The sequence below is a fragment of the Bufo bufo genome, chromosome 2 (genome assembly GCF_905171765.1).
Source record: "Bufo bufo chromosome 2, aBufBuf1.1, whole genome shotgun sequence".
NCBI lineage: Eukaryota > Metazoa > Chordata > Amphibia > Anura > Bufonidae > Bufo > Bufo bufo.
In genome coordinates this window covers 700,302,487-700,323,708 of record NC_053390.1, presented here as the reverse complement: position 1 = coordinate 700,323,708, position 21,222 = coordinate 700,302,487, and the positions used below count along the sequence as shown (strand labels likewise).

The following is a 21,222-nucleotide window of genomic DNA, read 5'->3' as shown; positions in this document are numbered from 1 at the left end:
GCTCCATCTGGCTCTTAAATGGCCAGAGAGTGTGCACCCTAATCTTCATCAGCCAATGGTTGCGCCCATGGGGTACTTCAGGCAACTTACCCAGTGTGAGGGTGCCTGAGCAATAGGTTGTCTAGTCTTGCTAGATTCCTGTGAAATTTTTCTACTCATGTACCCACCTCTGCATGTTTACTGGATTGTGACCCTCCACTGCCTGAGCTGACCTGTGCCTGACCTCTATATTGACCTTTTGGTGTCCATCTTGACCTCAGACTATTTACTGTATTGCACACACTGTGCCTGTCCTGACCTCAGCCTGTCTCAGAATACGATTTTGCTCTCCACCAGTGTGTCTGACCTCTGTGGGTCAGCTGTCAACCACACAAAGACTACTCAAGGAGGTAGAGGCCTGATGGCTTCCCTACATCTACGTCCATATTCCTGTATAGGGCAGTGGGTTGTTAAGGGGGGGCCTGGGAAGGGGGGTGGTCCGCCCCGGGTGCTCACTCTCAGGGGGGTGCCAGAAGCAATGAGCGCTTCCTTCAATACAGATGGAAGCCCTCATTGCTGGAGCGCTGGGAGCTGCAGTCCTGTCACTTACTGACAGCTCAGCTCCCTTCAGGCTGGCATCTCTGAATGGTGAAGCAGGAAGATTTCTGTCTGCTCCACCATTCAGCCTGCAGGCACAGATCGCACTGCCGGCCTGTGTGGGCAGAGCCTGCAGCCCAGAAATCTGCATAATCTCCACCCACACAGTGCTGCAGAGCGATCTGTGTCTGCAGGGAAGAGAGGTATGCGAGCTTCAGGAATGGCACAGAGGTATGTATTACTATGGAGGTGGCACAGAGGACTTTATTACTATGGAGGGGGCAAAGAGGGCATTACTACTCTGGAGGGGGGACAGAGGGCATTACTGCTCTAGAGGGGCACAATGGGCATTTCTACTATGGAGGGTACACAGAGCCAGAGGGCATTACTACAATGAAGAGGGCACAGAGGGAATTATTACTGTGAAGAGGGCACAGTGGTCATTATTACTTTGAAAGGGGCACAATGGGGATTTCTACTATGGAGGGGGCACAGAGGGCATTACTAGCACAGTGGGCATTACTACTATTAAGAGGGCACAATGGGCATTATTACTATGAAGAGGGTACAATGGGCATTTTTACTATGAAGGAGGCACAGTGGGTATTATTACTATAAAGGAGGCACAATGGGGATTATTACTATGAAGGGGACACAATGGGGATTATTACTAGTTAGGGGGCACAATGGTGATTATTACTATGAAGGGGGCACAAAGAGGGCATTACAAATGTGAAAGGGGCACAGAGAGGGCATAAATACTGTGAGGGGGTACAATTTTTTTAAAGTATTGGGGGGTGCCAAAAAAAGGACCCGCCCCGAGTCCAAACACCCTAGGCAAGCCACTGGTATAGGGTTAAAGGGTAAAAACAAGGGGACTGCCAGGATAGTGCCCTGAGGAGTAGTCAAAGTCAAAGTCAAATCTGTTGGCTGACATATTGGTTCCACACCCACTGCTGTAACACTTTGCTTGCCAAACTTAAAACCTACAGGCAGGTATGAAGTATCAATAATAATGTGGAATATCAAATATCTACTGGTAGTTGCACTTTTGTTATTGTCACTACTTGAAGTGAGGCATGAATCCTCCTTTCCTGTAGTGCCTGTTCTCCACTATTTAATTTACATCCTCAAGCCTAACATCATGCAGACTCTTGTACTCATTGGAAAGCATAGACGCCAAGAGTCCGATTTTTTTTTATTGCCCTGACAATATAAAAAAAAAAAAATACAGGGTTTTAGTATACATGTGTATTTTAGGGTTTTGAGTAAATAGTATTTAGAGCTTTTTGCTTTATGAAACATTGAATATGTGTTGAGGAACCCTCTCCATGTGCCATTAATGTTCAGTAAATTGTTCTAATTGTGAGCTCAAAAGGGAAAGGGTAATCGAGTTTGATATATTTCTTATCACTCACTAAGGCAATAGTTTATTTTACTTTAAAAGTTATTTGCATCATTGAGTCCTCTGAGTTGTAATTTACTCTGGAAAATACAGAATAAAATGAATTTACCTTTGGAAATTTCCTGTATAGTGCTACTAATGGCAGTATGAAGCACTAAAATGCATTTTATCCATACTCTATCTAAGCTCCTCACAATAGATGCTATGTGACCCTCAGAAATAAATATAGGAGCTGCAAAATTGACTTTTTGAAAGCAAAAACAAGTAAGCATAGCTGGTTAAAGATTCACTTCACTGAACACTATGATATAGTCTATAGGCATTGCCTGGAAGCAGGTGCACAAACCACAACTCCATTTGCTGACGTCTATGTTGCTTTCAAGTAGGAGACTTAGGGAACCTCATTTTTGTTTTTGCTTGGGCTCCAATAGCTGTAGTTAGGTGATCAATGTTATTCATGGGCCATTCTCTTTAAAGAAAAACTTTACCTTCACTCTAACCAAAAACTTTACCTTCTAACCAAATATTCGTTTTCTAACCTGCCTATTTCAGTGTTGTAACCCAACTTCTAGTTGCCATGGCGCTTGCAGTGACAACACTGGCAAGATGTCAGGAAGAATTGTGCACCATCATTACGTGGCCTCTAACCACAACAGTGAGGGGGCGAGCTCCCCTATGATAAGGGAGATACTGTAGATCACTGTATGGGAACAAATTATATTTCAGTGACAAAAGCAAATCACACAAATTGAGGGTAATCCACCATCGCTACGGTATCTACTGCCTACATGGATAGCTGCCATGTAATGGGCCTGGCCAACTTTACCAGATACCTTTTTATGCAGAAAATCAGAGAAAAAAAACATCACCAGCTTTAAATATAGATTTTCATTTAACATTCAAAAATTGATGGCTAAATCTACTTAAAGTAGTGTCATATTTGCCTTAGTTACACAGTACTATATATTAATATGATAAGTCATACTGTATGAATATAGTGTGTATTGAATTGTTGTACCTGTAGCTTTATTCTATTTATTATAAGCCCTGCTCATACTCGAAATGTTTTAACTGTTTAGTGCAGACAACTTGGCTTATACTGGTAGCAGACTACGTATCATCTCCAGCATGTATGTTCATGTGAGGAACACAAGTGGAGAGAGACTAAATTTAGACTCAGCAGAAGCCCTGAGATAAATGATTCAACATATCACTGCATTAGCACCACCAGGCAAGCTCCTGTTTACTAGCGATACTTGGCCACAAAAGATGAGAATGCCTTTGAAGTGATGGGCTACCATTGTAGCCTAGAGACACCCGTGCAGCTAATTCCCAGTGTCACGCATTTTGTGATCTTGTAGCTAATTAATCACATAGAAGAAGTGGAGGACGACTCAAAAGGCCAGCACAGCAGGCACCTCACAATTTATTTATCAGGTTTTCATATATATTGCCAGTGGGCTAATGGGCACATGGGCATACAAGCTGCATGGATGGATGATGTACAGTATATGCAGACAGATCATGCTTATGTATATTATATCCTTTATGAAAAATATATGGTTGGCAATTAGAGGAATGGAGATGCACAGACCAATACATCAACAGGAGCTCATTCTGGAAATGTTATAAAGCTGAACGAAAGATTAAATGACAGCCATGCCTGTCTATATCACTTTCTGTCACTTGTAGTGGTACCTTAATTACCTTACCAACTACCTGTGATATGTTATTATGCAGCCGATCTCAAAATTCTTCCAACAATCAGCCGTCCAGCTTTCTTAATGTACATAGATTTGAGAGACAGGCAAGTGACAGGAGATCTCAGTCAGATTTATCTGTAAATAATAAGGTCATCTTCTATTTCCCAGTTTATTATGCCAAACTGAGAATGTTATCTTCCAGGTTGAGAAAGAGCTTAGGGGAGGGACTGGCTCTCCTTAAAGAGGTTTTCTGATAATAAATTACATTTTACCTATGTTCCACAGCCTGCCTCATCTATTAAAATAATTATTCTTACCTGCTCCCCACCAGGGTTGCCAATCAGAATGTTTCTTTTTTCTGGGCAACTTATCCCAAGATCCCGGACAGCCAACATTTTTTACGGACAAATTGGAAATATTTATAAATGAATTATAAATATTATAGGTAATACTTGTCTATAACTCAAGTCAAGTACCACCAGCCTCATAAAAATCACAGACACCTTTATTTTATTTTCCCAGACACAGGAAAAAGGTCACCTATTTTTACAGACTGTCCAGAAATTTCGGGATAGTTGGCAACCTTGCTCCGCACTGCTCTGGTCCTGTGTGCTGGCTATCCCTCATCTACCTTCTGATCCCTGGCTTATTTTCTTATGGCCGGGTATAGACATGGTCAACTATGCTGCTGCAGCCAATGACTGACTTCAGAGATGATGTGATTCTAAGTGCATGTCATTGGCTGCAGTGGTGCAGTTGACCATATTGATACCCAACCAGAAGATAATCAAGCAGTAGCACTCAGGATCGGAGTGATAGGGAGCAGGTACGTATGACTCTTTCAATGGGTGAAGCAGGCTACAGGGCATAAGTAAACAATCATTTATTACTAGAAAACCAATTTAAGGAGACCATCTGTGTATGTAGATGTAATGGCAATACTTCATGGGAAAATAATATGCAAAGAATTATCTCCCAGAGAAACTGAACCATCTCGATAGTGCCACCTTCTAGAAGTGGCTCCCTATGAGTCAATGCTGGACTTTTGGCTTGACTACTTTCCCTTGTCATGTTCCAAAGCTTGTTAAGAAGTTGGACATTGACTCATAGGGAGTCAAAAGGCCTCTCTGTCTCATAAGAAGACACCAGTATTATAAATAGCATATTATAGGTGGGGGCAGCCTAGAAAATGCAAGTTATGCCTCTAACTACAGCCATCCACTGTCAAGCTTGAAACAACTGCCTAGATGGGATAGACAAACTTATTCTGAATTGTTAACTGCTAAATTGATGGAATAGCATCACTCTTGTCCTGGAGCTATGTCTGTTACTGCTACTCATCCCTATTGACTTGCATGGGTCTCAGCTGTATTACAGACAGCCCATCAGTTTTGGACTAGGGTTACTGGGGCCCACCATAGGAAACTATTCTCGAAGTTCAACCTCTATAATCCAGAGGAAAAAAATCAGACTGGTTTGAGAGCTGCACTTAAACAAGCGGCCAAAAAACGCGAGTTTGTGAGCGTTCGCGTGTTTGATTTCAAGTGTTTGTTTGTATTAATTGTGTGACTTTAGATTACTTGAGGGAGTATCTGTGAGAGCTGAATTTTTTGTGTGCATTGCTGAGTGGCTGTGCCTGAACTTATTGTACTATATACCAGTTCAGAGCAGTGTAGTCTAGTTTATACACTGTGACTTGCTTTTGCTGCCATGTTTATTTCATAGCAGCTGAGAGTATATTGTGATAAAAAAAAATTATCTTCCTTTTCCAGGGTGTTGCACAGGTGAGTAATTAGGAGACGTTAAATAACCAGTCTTGAGGGCAGCTCAGTCCTTTGAATCCAGAGGAAAAAAAGCAGACTGGTTTGAGAGCTTCACTTATACAAGCAGCCAAACAACACGAGTTTGTGAGCATTCGCGTGTTTGAGTGCAAGCGTGTGTTTGTATTAAGTGTGTGACTTTAGATTACGTGATTTGAGATTCAGGGACTTTAGGAGGGGACTACAGTAAGTTAGATTCTTATCACTGCACTGTAATGTATTTTTTCTCTTTTCTTGCGTAATCCCCATTTGGTATGTGTTCTATTATTGACAACGCAGTCCCGTGCACATCTTGTCTAATTTATGCAGTCCTGGAACAGCCATTTGAGGGTGCATATATTTGTTCAAAATGTGAGTAAATTGCCAGTTTGGAATCGCACATCGAGTATCTAACCGGGCGAGTTTCAACACTGAGAAGCGCTCACAATTTGGAAAAGAGTTTGCTGTTCACTTAGCAAGAACTCTATGGGGCAGATGTGGGGGAGGGTGGTAGCGAGGAGGCTCAGACCCTTATTTCTAATATTTAAGGACTCTATACTGACAGGGAGTGTTCCACAGGATTGGCACATAGCAAATGTGGTGCCAATTAGTGATTATCTCCCACTAACTATTATATATATGAGCTAACTAACTATCTAATGTAATTGGATAAGGAATAGGATCCAGATGAAAGCACAGAACACAGCAATGTCACTGCTCTCTCTCAGAACTGCAAAAAAAAAACAGCAGAAAATGGCTGCTGGGGAATTTCTTATATAGTAAAGGGGTAGGCAACTTTCCTATTGGTTGCTAGGGATGTTGCTAAGCGCTGACAAAATTATTGCAGCCTTCTCATTGGCCCACAAGCAAGAAGGGAGGTTACTGATAGAAAAAAATATAGAATATTCGCGATTACGAATATATAGCACCATATTCTACATCTTCGCGAATTCTCAAAGTGCCGATATTCAAGATAGAAATTCACGATTCAAATATTTGCAATCAACACTAGTGCCAATATTCAAAAAGGATCCAAAAACAGAGCCTGGAAACTTTAGGCCAGTAAGTTTAACATCTGTTGTGGATAAACTGTTTGAAGGTTTTCTAAGAGATGTTATCTTGGAGTACCTCAATGAAAATAAGCAAATAACGCCATATCAGCATTGGCTTCATGAGGGATCAGGCATGTCAAACTAATTTAGTCAGTTTTTATGAGGAGGTAAGTTCTAGACTTCACAGCGGTGAATCAATGGATGTCGTATATCTGGACTTCTCCAAAGCATTTGACACTGTACCACATAAAAGGTTAGTATATAAAATGAGAATGCTTAGACTGGGAGAAAATGTCTGTATGTGGGTAAGTAACTGGCTGAGTGATAGAAAACAGAGGGTGATTATTAAAGGTACACACTCAGATTGGGTCACTGTTACTAGTGGAGTACCTCAGGGGTCAGTACTGGGCCCTATCCTCTTCATTAAGTAATTAACACTGAAGAGGACAGTATACTACTACAGAGGGATCTGGATAGTTTGTAGGCTTGGGCAGATAAGTGGCAGAAGAAGTTTAACACTGACAAATGTAAGGTTATGCACATGGGAAGGAATAATGCAAGTCACCCGTACATACTAAATGGTAAAACACTGGGTAACACTGACATGGAAAAGGACCTATGAATTTTGGTGAAAAGAAAACTAAGCTGTAGAAACCAGTTTCATGCAGCTGCTGACAAGGCCAATAAGATAATAGGTTGCATCAAAAAGGGGCATAGATGCCCGTGATGAGAACATAGTCCTACCACTTTACAAATCACTAGTCATACCACACATGGAGTACTGTGTACAGTTCTTGGCTCCTGTGAACAAGGCAAACATAGCAGAGCTGGAGAGGGTTCAGAGGAGGGCAACTAAAGTAATAACTGGAATAAAGCTACTACAGTACCCTGGAAGATTAGCAAAATTAGGGTTATTCACTTTAGAGAAAAGACGACTGAGGGGAGATCTAATAACTATGTATAAATATATCAGGGGTCAGTACAGAGATCTCTCCCTTCATCTATTTATCCCCAGGACTGTGACTGTGACGAGGGGACATCCTCTGCGTCTGGAGGAAAGAAGGTTTGTACACAAACATAGAAGAGGATTCTTTACGGTAAGAGCAGTGAGACTATGGAACCCTCTGCCTGAGGAGGTGGTGATGGCGAGTTCAGTAAATGAGTTCAGGAGGGGCCTTGATGTATTTCTGGAGTGTAATAATATTACAGGTTATAGCTAGTTGAGAGGGGTCATTGATCCAGGGAGTTATTCTGATTGCCTGATTGGAGTCGGGAAGGAATTATTTTCCCATAAAGTGAGGAAAATTGGCTTCTACCTCAGTTTTTTTTTAGTTGCCATGATTTTGTAATCTTTTACAACCCCTGTAGGGTCACTGTTCCTATAGCACAAATATCCTGCTTTACCAACAAATGTATCTTCAAAAGATTCCTTTATCCTGGGGAATGTGTATTTAGCTGATAGTAATGATATGGCAAGGAACTGCTATATCCTCCTTCATGCTTCATACCGTATATCAAAATGTCAGTGTTATTTCCCTGTCTTTTAACAGTTTCTTATCATTTTTTGCAGTGAATAGTACTATGGAAGATGGAAGTGTTCCTGGGCAGAACAATAGTTAACTGGGGGCTTCTACCATATAAGATTGTGCCTTTTAATCCTGTAGGTAAGGTTATACTGTAAAACCTATTCATTTTACCACCATAAAGCCTCTCTTCCGCTCTACGCTCAACCATGTTCTAATAGACTGAGTCTTCCTGTATCTGGCTCCTTGTAAAGCTTGGGAAGGAGGAACAATTTAATGACTAGGGTGTAACCACTACATCCTCAGCACGGCGGAAAACATATAAATGCTTATTACTGAGTAGAAGGGGAGGAAGATGAGATATTTCAGCGGTTCTGCTTCTACTCATAAAATGTTACATGGATATGGAACATCCGAGCTCTGAATAGAATCTACCCTTCACAGGCTTGCAATTCTTTTCCTAGAAAGATGGTACGTATTGTTCTTTCCACTTGTCAATTGTTTATTTAATATTAGGGCCAATTGACGGGTGATGGCTTTCTTTCCTAAGGACCTTACGAGCTACATACAAGGGCTTCTTTTAATAGCAGGCAGCAAAAGGAGCGCTCCATCTCTTGACTTTTTCTAGTGCACACGTCTGCACAGATTCTCATTATCTCATTCACTGGCATGCAGGTCCCTTTCACAATGAGCAGATTGAAAGGATAGTATGAGTTCATGCAAGAGAAAGATATAAGGCCAGCACAATCACAATCAAAGAAACATGTTTGAACAAGGAAATAGCTAAATGCCTACCTAGCCATCTGCACATAGGCTTTTCAATATCTAGGAAGGCTGGATAAATATTTTTCCTCTTAATACAGTTATCTGAATAATAGGAATTTATCCTGCTGAATAAACCTATAGAAGATGGCTGTCCAATGTCGCAAGAGAATATTCTTTCAGTTGTATTAAAACCTGCCTTTTATCTCTGTGGCAGAAATTAGACTATGGCATAAAGGTGGATTTGGACGAGCAGATAATCGCTTAAGCCAGGGATGCTCAACCTGCGGTTCTCCAGCTGTTTAAAAACTACAACCCCCAGCATGCCCTGATAGCTGTAGGCTGTCCAGGCATGCTGGGAGTTGTAGTTTTGCACCAGCTGTAGGGCTGTAAGTTGGGCATCCCTGGCTTAAGTGATCACAGGCACCAGTGACTAAATGACCAAACGTTGTAGGACAGCATTTAAATGAAGCGATTATCGTGCATTTCATTAACGACAACCAATGATTGTTCTTATGCGCACTAACAATTTCACAGACGTTGAGTGAGCGTTTTTGGTCCGATCGCGCAATCATTAGAAACATTTACATGAAACGATTATCATTCAACTTCCATCCCTAGCGTTGGAATCGTAACGATTATCTGCTCGTCTAAATCCACCCTCAGATTTCTGCTGTGGATGTGCTGATCCACAAGAGGACTACCCCGATTGTCACTTAATGGCTCTATTCATTGGCTTTTTTATGCGGAATCCATGGAGATAAGTAGTACGCTAGTTATTTTCATGGTATTTTTTTTTCCATGGCAGTGGCACAAATTTCCATTGCATGTAAATGTGGCTGTGAAAACCCCTTTCACACACATGGGATGCGGATCGTTGTAAGACTTGACCTGAAAGCACATGCATACAAACAGTGGCGTCGCCAGGGGGAGCCAGAGGGGGCCACGGCCCCCCCTACATCATGCTGTGCCCCCCCAACTAAAATGCCCCCCCCCCCCCCCCAAAGTGAGCCACTGCCACCGGGCACAGAGAGATGAGCGCTTCCATTGAGCTCATCTCCATTGTAATATGCCTGTGCCAGCGGAGGTGCAGGGGAGGGAGAGGAGTGTCCCTTCCCCTTCCTCTGATAGGCTGCCGGCCTAGTGCCTGCAGCCTATCAGAGGCCGGCGCAGGTGGCCCGCCTGAGCCTTACAGCGCGGGACACAGGAAGAGTCTGCATCGCATCACTGACACTGAGGTAAGTATAAGTGTTTTTTTTTTGTTTGTTTTTTACAATAGTGTTACTGGCACATTGGGGGGGCTTATTACAATGGGGGGGGACTTAATACTGGCACATGATGGGGGGGACTTAAAACTGGCACATGATGATGGGGGGGACTTAATACTGGCACATGATGGGGGGGACTTAATACTGGCACATGATGGGGGGCTTAATACTGGCACATGATGGGGGGCTTAATACTGGCACAATGGGGGGCTTAATACTGGCACATGATGGGGGGCTTAATACTGGAACATGGAGGGCTTAATACTGGCACATGATGGGGGGCTTAATACTGGCACGTAATGGGGGGCTTATTACTGGCACGTAATGGGGGGCTTATTACTAGTACATAATGGGGGCTTATTACTGCCACATTGGGGGGCTTATTACTGGCACGTGATGGGGGGCTTATTACTGGCACGTGATGGGGGGCTTATTACTGGCACGTGATGGGGGGCTTATTACTGGCACGTAATGGGGGGCTTATTACTAGCACGTAATAGGGGGGCTTATTACTGGCATGTGATGGGGGCTTATTACTGGCACATTGGGGGGCTTATTACTGGCACATGATGGGGGGCTTATTACTGGCACGTGATGGGGGGCTTATTACTGGCACGTGATGGGGGTATATTACTGGCACATGATGGGGGCTCTTGTTACTGGCACGTGATGGGGGCTTATTACTGGCACATTGGGGGGCTCTTGTTACTGGCAGTGGTACGTTATTGAGGGCACTTATTACTGGCACATTATTGGTGGGCACTATAGGGGCATCTACTGAGGCCACAAAGAAGGGGTGTTTTATATGGGGGGCTCTGTACAGTAGCATTTTATACTGGGACACATTATGGTGGGTATTATGGAGAAGGGGAGACAGGAGTACTATGGAGTCATCTACGGGGGCACTAAGAAGGGGTATTTTATACTTGCAAATTATGGGGGACAATGAGGGCATCTACTGGGGCACGATATATGGGGCATTTTATACTGGTACATTATGGGGGGCACTAGCAGGAAGGGGGAGACGAGCACTATGGAGGCATTTACTGGGGCACTATATAGGGGTATTTTATACTGGCACATTATGGGGGACATTAGCTCAACTGGGGGCATAAGGGGGTATGTTTTGCACATTATAAGGAGAATTATTTCTACTGGGGGGCATTATGGTGGGTTTTATTACTCCCCCATGGTATGACCCCCTAGTAGCAGCACCAGCCTCTCTCTGCTCTACTATCCCTCTGCCCCTTCTCCAAATCCTTATTATGAAATCTTTCTCATTAGGATAAAACACAACATCAGCTCCGCCGAGCCCCCGGCCAAGTGTTGAAGTGGCGTCCGAGATCCCCAAGGGCCAAGCCAAGTAACTGTAAGTGTTCATGTGAAATATGTTTATTTTATATATGTACACTCCTGTGAGAGGCGGGGAGGGAGATCTGTGGATGACACTGTTATAGGGAGGGGGAAATGGGAATGACACTGTCATGGGGTGGATCTGTGGATGACACATATACCATAAGATGCTATATACGGTATGTGGCATCCACAGATCCCCCCCATAACAGTGTCATCCACAGATCCCCCTCTCTATAAAAGTGTCATCCACAGACAGCTGGACTTTTCTTTCCTGTTGCAGTTTTAGGTATTGGGTAAAGTATCGCAGCATTTCTAAGCGTACTTGTGTAAATGTATCGTTGTTATAGCTGCCCCCCCTACTTTTGTCCTGGCCCCCAGTGTGCCCCCCCCAAAAAAATTTGAAAGCTAGAGACGCCACTGCATACAAACCCTAAGAGCTTGTATTGAAGGCAAATACAAGTTTGTGCTTATAAAAGGACTAAATATAGGTTTATGTATTGTGAATGAGGGTAGTTTAGACAGTTTATACATAATCAGTTGGTCCATATATAGAGACTTGGGAAGGATTACAGTTTTAGGCCTCATGCACACGACTGTGCCCATTTTGTGGTCCGAAATTGCAGATCCTTAAAATACGGATGTGGTCCGTGTGCTGTCTGCATTTCTTCTGTGGACCCATTGACTTTAAAGGTTCTGTGATCCGCATTTTGCTGACATATTCTATCATTTCGCGGAACGGACACACAGATCATAGAAGATATATATTTGCCCACAAAATGTGGACCACGGACCCACTGAAGTCCATGGGTGTGCAAAAATGTGGATGCAACACGAACAGTATTTATATCTTGCAGATCTGCCATTTGCAGACCACAAAATACATACAGTCATGTGTATGAGGCCTTATACTGTTTGGTGATACCATACCTCTCCGATTTAGACCAACATAGACTCCAATCCAAAAAAAACACTCATAACGTGTACAAATATAGAACTTTTGTTCCAGTTTGTATCTAGCCTACCTCACCCTGTTCTGTAAATACTTATGAAGTTATCCGAACATCTTACAGCAAATTGCAGGGGCACTGTATAAGCTTGTCTTTTTTTAAAGTTTACTTTAGATTCACGAACCTTGCCATTGTTTGATAACAATACAATAATCTGCGGTTTTCTCTAGTAGAGACATTCAATCAAGCGGATTAACCACTTCTCAAAACGTTTTTTCTACAAGCTTTGCTAGGAAAGTGATTATTATTAACATGACTAATACTATGTGGATTGAGTCGCAGAAAACAAGCATTTCTTTCAGGTTTATCTGTTGTGTACTAAAGTTTTTCAAGTAATGTATGCAGATATGTGCCTTCAAGAGCCTAATGTCTTTCAAAGAAACAAGTAGAAACTGGAGGCTAGAACTACTAGAGACGAGCATTGAAAAATGAAATTCAGATACTTTGCAGAATTTTACAAACCACAAAAATTTGCTTTGTGATGAATTACTTCATCAAGAGACACATTACTTTGTAAGTAGAGGGTGCAATGACAGGAAGGGGTGATTACCCCCATTGTACCCCTCAGATGCCTCATTCATAGCTGATTGCGGTATCTGACATTAATATTTAAGTGTAAAATAAAAAAATTATTAATTAAATCATACTTACCTCATCCATTTGATCGCAAAGAGCCGGCCCCCGCCATCTTGATTGAAGATCTAGCACGAAATCTTGCACGGCCTGTGATGACGTCATATGTCACCGCGCACTGCATTTAATTTGAGATCTTCAAGCAAGATGGTGGCTACTGCCTCTTATATGAAATAAGGATTCAAATGAAATTCTGATTTTTTTTAGAAAAAATTGTGTCAAACTTTGATTCTATGGAATCAATTTGCTCACCTCTAGCAATAGAGTATACTATATATGTGTTGTAATAATTTCGTTTGTGACACTAGCTGAAAATAGTATCAAAGAAATTATGGTAAAAAAAATTGATTTTCTGAAACACCACAGTGGCATAAAGCCACGTGACACTTAACAAGTCCTATAACACAGCGGTCTCCAACCATCGGGCTGCGGACCAGTATCGGGCCGTGGATCGTCTGCTACTGGTCCACGGAGTGTGCTGGTGTTAAATGACGGTGACAGGAACTGTTGGCTCCTGTGCCCCGTCGTTTATCTGCAAAGCCTGATGCCTATGAGGCAGTGCTAAGGTGCAAGATGGTTGCGATGTTGACATCATTGCGACCTGCTGTGTCGGGTCATCAAACCGCCAGAGACCCGGTGCAGGAGTACCACCTGTACTGTAATGCAGGGAGCCGGATGGAGGTGAGTATTTTGCTCTTTTTTTTTTTTCCTTTGCAAACACTACTGAGGCACCAAGGAGGAGGCACTATACTGTACATATATTAAGAGGCATTACTTGAAGGCACTATATATAAAGGGGCACTACTGGGGGGGCACTATATATAAAGAGGCACTACTGGGGGGCACTATATATAAAGAGGCACTACTGGGGGGGGGGGCATTATATCTACTTGGACCTAAATGGGGATGATTACTAAATATCTGTGTTCTGTTTGTTCAGTTATACAGAAAGAAGTTGTGGAAAAAGGAAAGAGAACAACTCCAGACAGAGGAGACATCATTCATACTCACTGAGTGGGGGCCTATACTGATTTATTAATTACTGTTTTTTGAATGACACCCCCCCTCCCCCGGTGGTCCGTGAGAAAAGTGTTTTGTGTGAAACCGGTCCCTGGCACAAAAAAAGGTTGGGGACCACTGCTATAACATACAAAATGTACATGTAAATAAAGTACAAGTGACACAGAATGAAACTGAACAAATATGTAACGCTCCTGACTGTGACACAGTATGGTCTGGAGGCAAAGAAACCGCATTGTCACGCTGTTTGTGTTTTTGTATTCTCAGATCTATTATGTTCTCAAACTGATGCGCTATTGTTTTTGGACAACTTTCACACTGGGAGATGATCCCTGGCAGCGTAATTTTGAAAATGAAAAGCTTACAAATAAGATAAATTTCATTGCTATGTTACCTGAATTAACATCACCTGACAGTCATTTTAACAAATGCAAAGCTCGGTGAAAGCTATTTTGAGACTGCCGCCCTGTGCTGGAAACAACTATAATAAACTCCAATCTGCATATTTCCACAGTTAATAAGATTCCTGTATATGAAAAATAATAGGCCGACAATCAGAAGTCAATAGTTGTCGCTGGAAGGAGGGCTGTATTACCAAACAACACACAGGCGTCTGATTACATTTCTTGCAGCTCAGGCCCAGATTCTTATTACTTTCCTGCTATAAGGTTGACTCTGTGATAATCTACTTTAATAAAAACATTTTCTCTCCCATAAAGATGCCTGTCAGAAGCTTTTTTACAGCTTTACAGTATTTCATTTACTTGCTTTTTATGCTGCTTTACTGTAAGTTTGCTACAATGTTTTTATGATGCTTTATGTGATTTTACAGAGTTGCTTTTATTTTTTAAAATATTATACTAATTTCAGAAAATAATATATAAACCTTGAAATAACTAAGTAATTTGCTTATCCATGCCTTGAATGATAATGGGTCCGCATCCGTTCCGCAAATTGTGGAACGGGTGCGGACCCATTCATTCTCTATGGGGACGGAATGGATACGGACGCTTTTACGGAGCGTGCCGCAATTGCGAACAAGAATAGGCATTTCTATGGGGATGCCGGCCAGGTATATTGCAGATCCGCAATTTGCAATGCACTACGGACGTGTGAATGGACCCTAAGACTTTTCATAAACTGGTCAAAATGATAAGCTATATTATACAGCATATTTTTAGCCATCACCTGGTCATAACGTATTATAAAAGTCTACTAAATCTCTGCTTGTAGTCATTGATAGGAACCTTCATGATTTACTTTCGGAAAATGAAAATCAGTCACCCGATGGACACACAAGAGTTCAACTCTGTTTTGTAATGAGAAGTGTGATCACAAGATTTATATCGTCCAAAAGTAACCAATGGAGGCTATAATTTAATGGCTGCAAACAGAAATACTGACTATTATGAGGAATTGATATAAAAAGTATATTAGAATAACTACATCTCCAAATAAGCACTTTGTACTCCCAAATTAAGCATTTCAATTAATTTTAGTATTGTGAGTAGAGATGAGCAACCTTTGTTTCATTTGTTTCATGTCCAATTCATCGAATTTTTCAAAATCGATTTGCGGCCAAATTGTTTTTACATAAATTACATGTGCTCTAATTGATCTGAAAATTGGTATATGACACTCTGAGGTCTCCCAGGATTTTTTATATCTCGTCGTTCTCCTTTTCAAAAGCTTTTGAACAATATGACAGCAATAGCAAATAATGTAATTGACAGTGACATATACAGCTAGGGGTAAATTCATGGTGGATAGTGTTGACAAACAGTGTAGTTAAAAACACACTGTGCTGCAATACTTTTGTATTCTGACACTTAGGTGAAAAACTGCACAATGGGAGATGCTCCTACAGAGCAGGCAGCCGAGATTAGTTTAGCTCAGGCCAGGGGCATAGCTAAGGGCTCATGGGCCCAGGTGCAAGAGTTCAGCTTGGGACCCCATTCCCTTCAGCCTTCATGCTGCCTAACGACACCCACCCCCTCATGCCAAATTCTTTACCTAACCTCTCCCTAGCAGCCAGAGGTGCAACTTGACCGGCATGCACTTTCTATAATACCAGTGTCTTCTTATACGGCACAAGGGTCTTTGGGCCCCCTCAGGCTTCTGAGCCTGGTAGCGACTGCTACCTCTGCACCCCCTATAGCTACGCCCCTGGCTCAGGCATGTTTTGAGCCTGTGGACACAGTATCAGCATCTACAGTTCCCTAGTATCATTGTAGGCTCCTTGACCTCCTTCCTGATTTCCTGCTTTGTAGGACCACTTACCACTACTCCTACCACTATCACCGTGGCTACTAGTGTCAGTATTACCACCACCAACACAGGTATGTATGGGGTCCCCCACCTCCACCTGAACCTCCTACTCATAGCAGTCCAAACACTGACTGTTCTCACACATGTCATCAATAGGTAGACTATCTTGAGTATCTTCTATAGTGCATGGGGTTTTGTTAGGGAAAAACAAAACAAGGCTTTTCTGGGGATACAACGAGGATGAGCAGGGGGAATGCTGTGACCCCTGGCTCCAAGGCACAGTGTCAGACTCAGGGGTGACCTCAACATTGTCCTACTGTGACTGAGAGGAGGCGTGAGCCATTCAGTCCCCAATCTCATCCTCTTTTTCCTGAATAATGAAGTATTGGCAATTTACAATAGCAATAATGCAGGGGTATAATAATGCCGTTTTTGCAGTAAAACATTCATTAATGCAGGTATAGTAATGAAGTTATTGTACTAAAATGATTTTGCTATAAGTGAACAGCATTTTGAGGTAATACAACATATTCACTAAAAACAGGTATAAAACCACGTTCCATGTACTAGATATTGCAATAATATGCGTTTTTGCAACTTTGCTGTAACTGAACGGTATCTTGCAGTAATGCAATGCATTCACTAACATAGGTATATTGAAGCACTGAAATGCACCTGAAGATTACAAATGATAAATTGAGGTTTTTAGGGGTAAAAAGGGGTTAATTGCTCAGCGTTTGCAGCAGAATGTATGATATTGGGGTGCTGGCAATAAGCCTATGAACTGTAGAAATTTGATGATTTACACAAAAAAAATGGCTGTCCATCTCCATAAAATGAGTTTGTTGCAAGATTTTGAAATGTAGAGTTTTCCAGCAAGCCTTTCCCTGATAAAACCCTAAAATCTACCCAATCATATCTCCTTATAGTGTTCCGATTACAGCCAGATTCTACTTGTGTCTGTAATAGTTTTATGTCAGACAAAACCAGGATAAATGTTCTCAGGTTGTAAGTTTAACACAGAATGGTGTTCTATGGTGTTTTTAGCAAAATGACCTGCCTGAATCCTGCTCTGATTGGCTGATCAAAGCTATCTGTCAGCAGCAGAGCCGATCAGGGCCAGTCCTCCCCCTACCTAGCAATGTCATGTGATCCTCCATTTTCATCATTCCGATTGTTTTTCCCACCAATTCTTTACAATAAAATGGCCCTGGTTGTGATACATTGTGATATAAGCATTCACACTTTAGCATAAGCAATACATTTTGAGCTTTTTTGGAGAAAAAATGGTAAATTCCTTTTTTTGTCCCTTATTATAACAACAAATAGTATTGTTATGGATTTTGTGGAACCACTGTGCCTTAAACTGGAAAACACTGCAAGAGTGGAATCCAGATAGAAAGCAGCTGACCTACAGGGCAGGAAAAACAGAGACATAGACTTGGAACATGTTCAAACTTGGATCAAGACTTCTGGAACCCAGACATACAAAGAACTGGCAAGCATATATTGTGTTTACTGCTGGAACCCAGACACACTAGGCAGGAACAGGCAAGGCAAGACATAAGGAAGCAGGCTTCAGGATACAGGCTACAAGATACAGGAACATGCATCAGGAAATGGACTTAAGGGACAGACATTGGAAACAGGCTTTGAGACTCAGAAGCAATAACTGTTGCACAGGAGCAGACATTGTTGTGCAACCAGGTCTGGCCACACACTACATACACAATATCCACAAACCAAATTCAGGAACTAAGTAGCTGAAATAATGAGCACACGGACAACAAGTGCAGATTCAGACAGACTGAGGAATTAACCCCTTCAGAACCATATTGGAGAGCCACACATCACAATAGAGCTATTCACAACCATAAGTAATCTGGGCCAGTACAACAACAGAGATGAATGCGCAATGCCACACCAACACATGGCTCCAGATGCACATCTACAATGTACAGCAAGAAGCCTGCATGGAATATAATGGCACACAGTGAACAGACATTAAAACAGTACTCCTCCCTACAGACACAGGAAAGAGGTACAAGTCACAGGGGTGCAGTTTACACAGCCAGTACACATAGAACAGAGGTGGCTGCGCACTGCCACGCTGACACATAGCTCTAGATACACAACCACAATATTCAGCAACAAGTATACTGTTATTTGATAAAATATTTAAAAAAACAATATACTGTATCTCATCTAGCATTTTCCACTTTTTTCTTATGATAACATTTTTATAGTTTGAGTGTAATTTATCACAAGTGCGTATCAAACTTATGCAGTACCTATCATATTAAACCATTGTCCCAATTTGGCCACTGAAAACATTGAGAGCTACAATGCTGTGAGATACTCCTGTCATACCTACTCAGGGTACTATTCATGTGTATGAATAAAGTCTATCCTGTAACATGTCTACAGAACCTGCTGGATGTCATACATTTCAGTGACAACAACATAAATCAAGGGCTAAGATGGCAAATTTTCAGATTTTAGGTATAACTTTAATTATTATTTTTTGATTGATAGCTTAAACATTGTTTTAAAAATAAACCATAAAAATATCTGAAATTAGCCATTTCAAAGTGGATGAAAATGTTTAGGGCCTTAAGCAAAATATGTGAACAATTTAGGACCATGGCATGACAATGGGATAGTGTATCAATGGGACAATATATTGGTTTGGCTGTCAGAAATTATAAATGCAGCTCTGATTGCTGGCATTTACAATTATGCAAAGCTTTAGCAGCAAAAGAACTTATAGAGACACATACCCATCCCCATAGTCGCCATCATGGCAAGGTGGTGGAAACACGGCCATCTCTATGAGGTTGTCATGCCCATTTTCAAGAACTGGGTGATTTGCTATTTTTCTATAAGAAAGACATTGTTAACATTAAAATATGTTAAAGTGAAAAAAAAAATACATAAAAATGTAGTAATTATAAGTCAGGATACAAGATGTTCTTCATTGACTATGATTCTACAAATTGGGATCATTATGACTAATTGATGGAAAAGAACAAAAATCGAAGTGCCAATGTTTTCCTCCGAGCACTAAATTTACAACTTAGATTGTGGAGGGAACATTGACAAATAAGATAATTATAAAATACAAATATAATTGAGCTTACGAATAAAGCTACTTTCACACTCGCGTTTGGTGTGGATCCGTCATGGATCTGCACAGACGGATCCGTTCAGATAATACAACCGTCTGATCCGTTTGTATTATCTGTAACATAGCCAAGACGGATCCGTTTGGCTCAGTTCCGTCAGACGAACACCAAAACGCTGCAGGCAGTCCGCCTCCAAAGCGTAATGGAGACTGAATGGAGGCAAACTGATGCATTCTGAGCGGATCCTTTTCCATTCAGAATGCATTAGATCAAAACTGATCCGTTTTGGACCGCTTGTGAGAGCCCTGAACGGATCTCACAAACGGAAAGCCAAAACGCCAGTGTGAAAGTAGCCTTATCTGCAAGTTCTGTTTAATTTTTACCTAGCTTTTGTGGAAATAGTGTATGCCAACAAGTTCTTGAAAATAAATCTGATTATTAAGTCCAGCACAGTGAGCGCTGTCATTGGTCCTTTTGCTGACAAGGTGCCTTTAAAACACATTCAGTTACATAGTGACTTAGTAGGGAAAATGATGAATGTTTTATTTCTCTGCTTTCCAAGATGTGTATAAGTTGCTATTACTGCCAAGCAAGCAGTTTGAAAAATCTAATCATGTGCTGAGGTCTATAATATCTGTATGGACTATACAAAATAATTTAACAATTTCAGGTATGATCCCATCATGGAAAGAGGGTACTAATTATGTGTTGGTCATTTTAGATAAATACATCTCCAACAAAGGTGAAATGGTGCCACCTTATTAAAAAGTGTCCCTGAGGAAGCTATATAGAGGAAATCTTTTATTCGTTTTGACGTAAACATGGGGCCCTTGGATGCTATGAAGTCTCTGCTGTGAAGCTTGCAGTCTATATTTTTTACCATTCATATATAGGTGATTTGAGATCCTTTACAATCTAAGAACCGGAAAGTGGAAAATACCACACCCATCCCTGTTTGAGAAGCACCCCCTTAGTGCTAGTGACTGAAACTGTATCATCTTTAGTAATGAATCAATGTTCTGTTTGGGATCCAATGACAGTCAGGTTCATGTATGGAGGCCTCGTGGTGAGTGCTTCAATCCTGCCTTTGCTGTGGAGCAACACACTGCCTCAACCGCTGATGTGATGGTCAGGTGTTAAATCCACAGCGATATATATGTCGCTACCACGTGAAGTGATGACCACTGTCTGCTTTCCTAGCACATTACGGCATAGGAACCAGCTCAGCATTCTCTAATGAAATGAGATCTGCGAGCAGATGCTGCTTGGATATATTATAAAAGTTTGAAAGTACACAAGTACTTCAGGAACCATGAGTAATTTTATTTTTTGCTCACCAAACAATTGTAGACTGTGACACGTCTTGCTGTTCATATTGTGATGGTGATGATCAGGTGAGCCACCGCATATGACAGTCAGTCCCCCCTAGTAGTGATACAAGGGACACTAACAGTGATATGTGCAGGACATCCAGTGGCCACTTGTTGCCTCTCATGGAAGGGCTTCCAACTAGCATTTTTCAGCAGCATAATGCTCATCCACACACAGCATGGGCTTCCCATGAATGTCTCAGCCAGGCTGCAACAATTCCTTTGCCTGTCTGATTGCCAGATTTATTGTCAATCGAGTACTTATGGGACCAGCTTTGGCACCCAGCTGTGGGCATATGTGTAGCAGAATACCATATGGAACCTGTATGCCTCCATGCCCAACCATATCTCATCT

General features: G+C 41.7%; 1 protein-coding gene across 8 annotated transcripts in view; it reads right to left on the bottom strand.

Annotated features, from left to right (window-relative positions):
- TENM3 (teneurin transmembrane protein 3) overlaps positions 1–21,222 on the bottom strand; it is a 1,407,247-nt gene that overhangs the window by 274,468 nt on the left and 1,111,557 nt on the right. For 7 of the 8 annotated variants that reach the window (XM_040418697.1, XM_040418703.1, XM_040418701.1 and 4 more), the window contains one exon: positions 19,153–19,251. The exons of the other annotated variant lie outside the window; for it this stretch is intronic. In XM_040418697.1, coding sequence (XP_040274631.1) covers positions 19,153–19,251 — 99 coding nt within the window. The remainder of the gene's footprint in view (positions 1–19,152; positions 19,252–21,222) is intronic. 8 annotated transcript variants of the gene reach the window in all.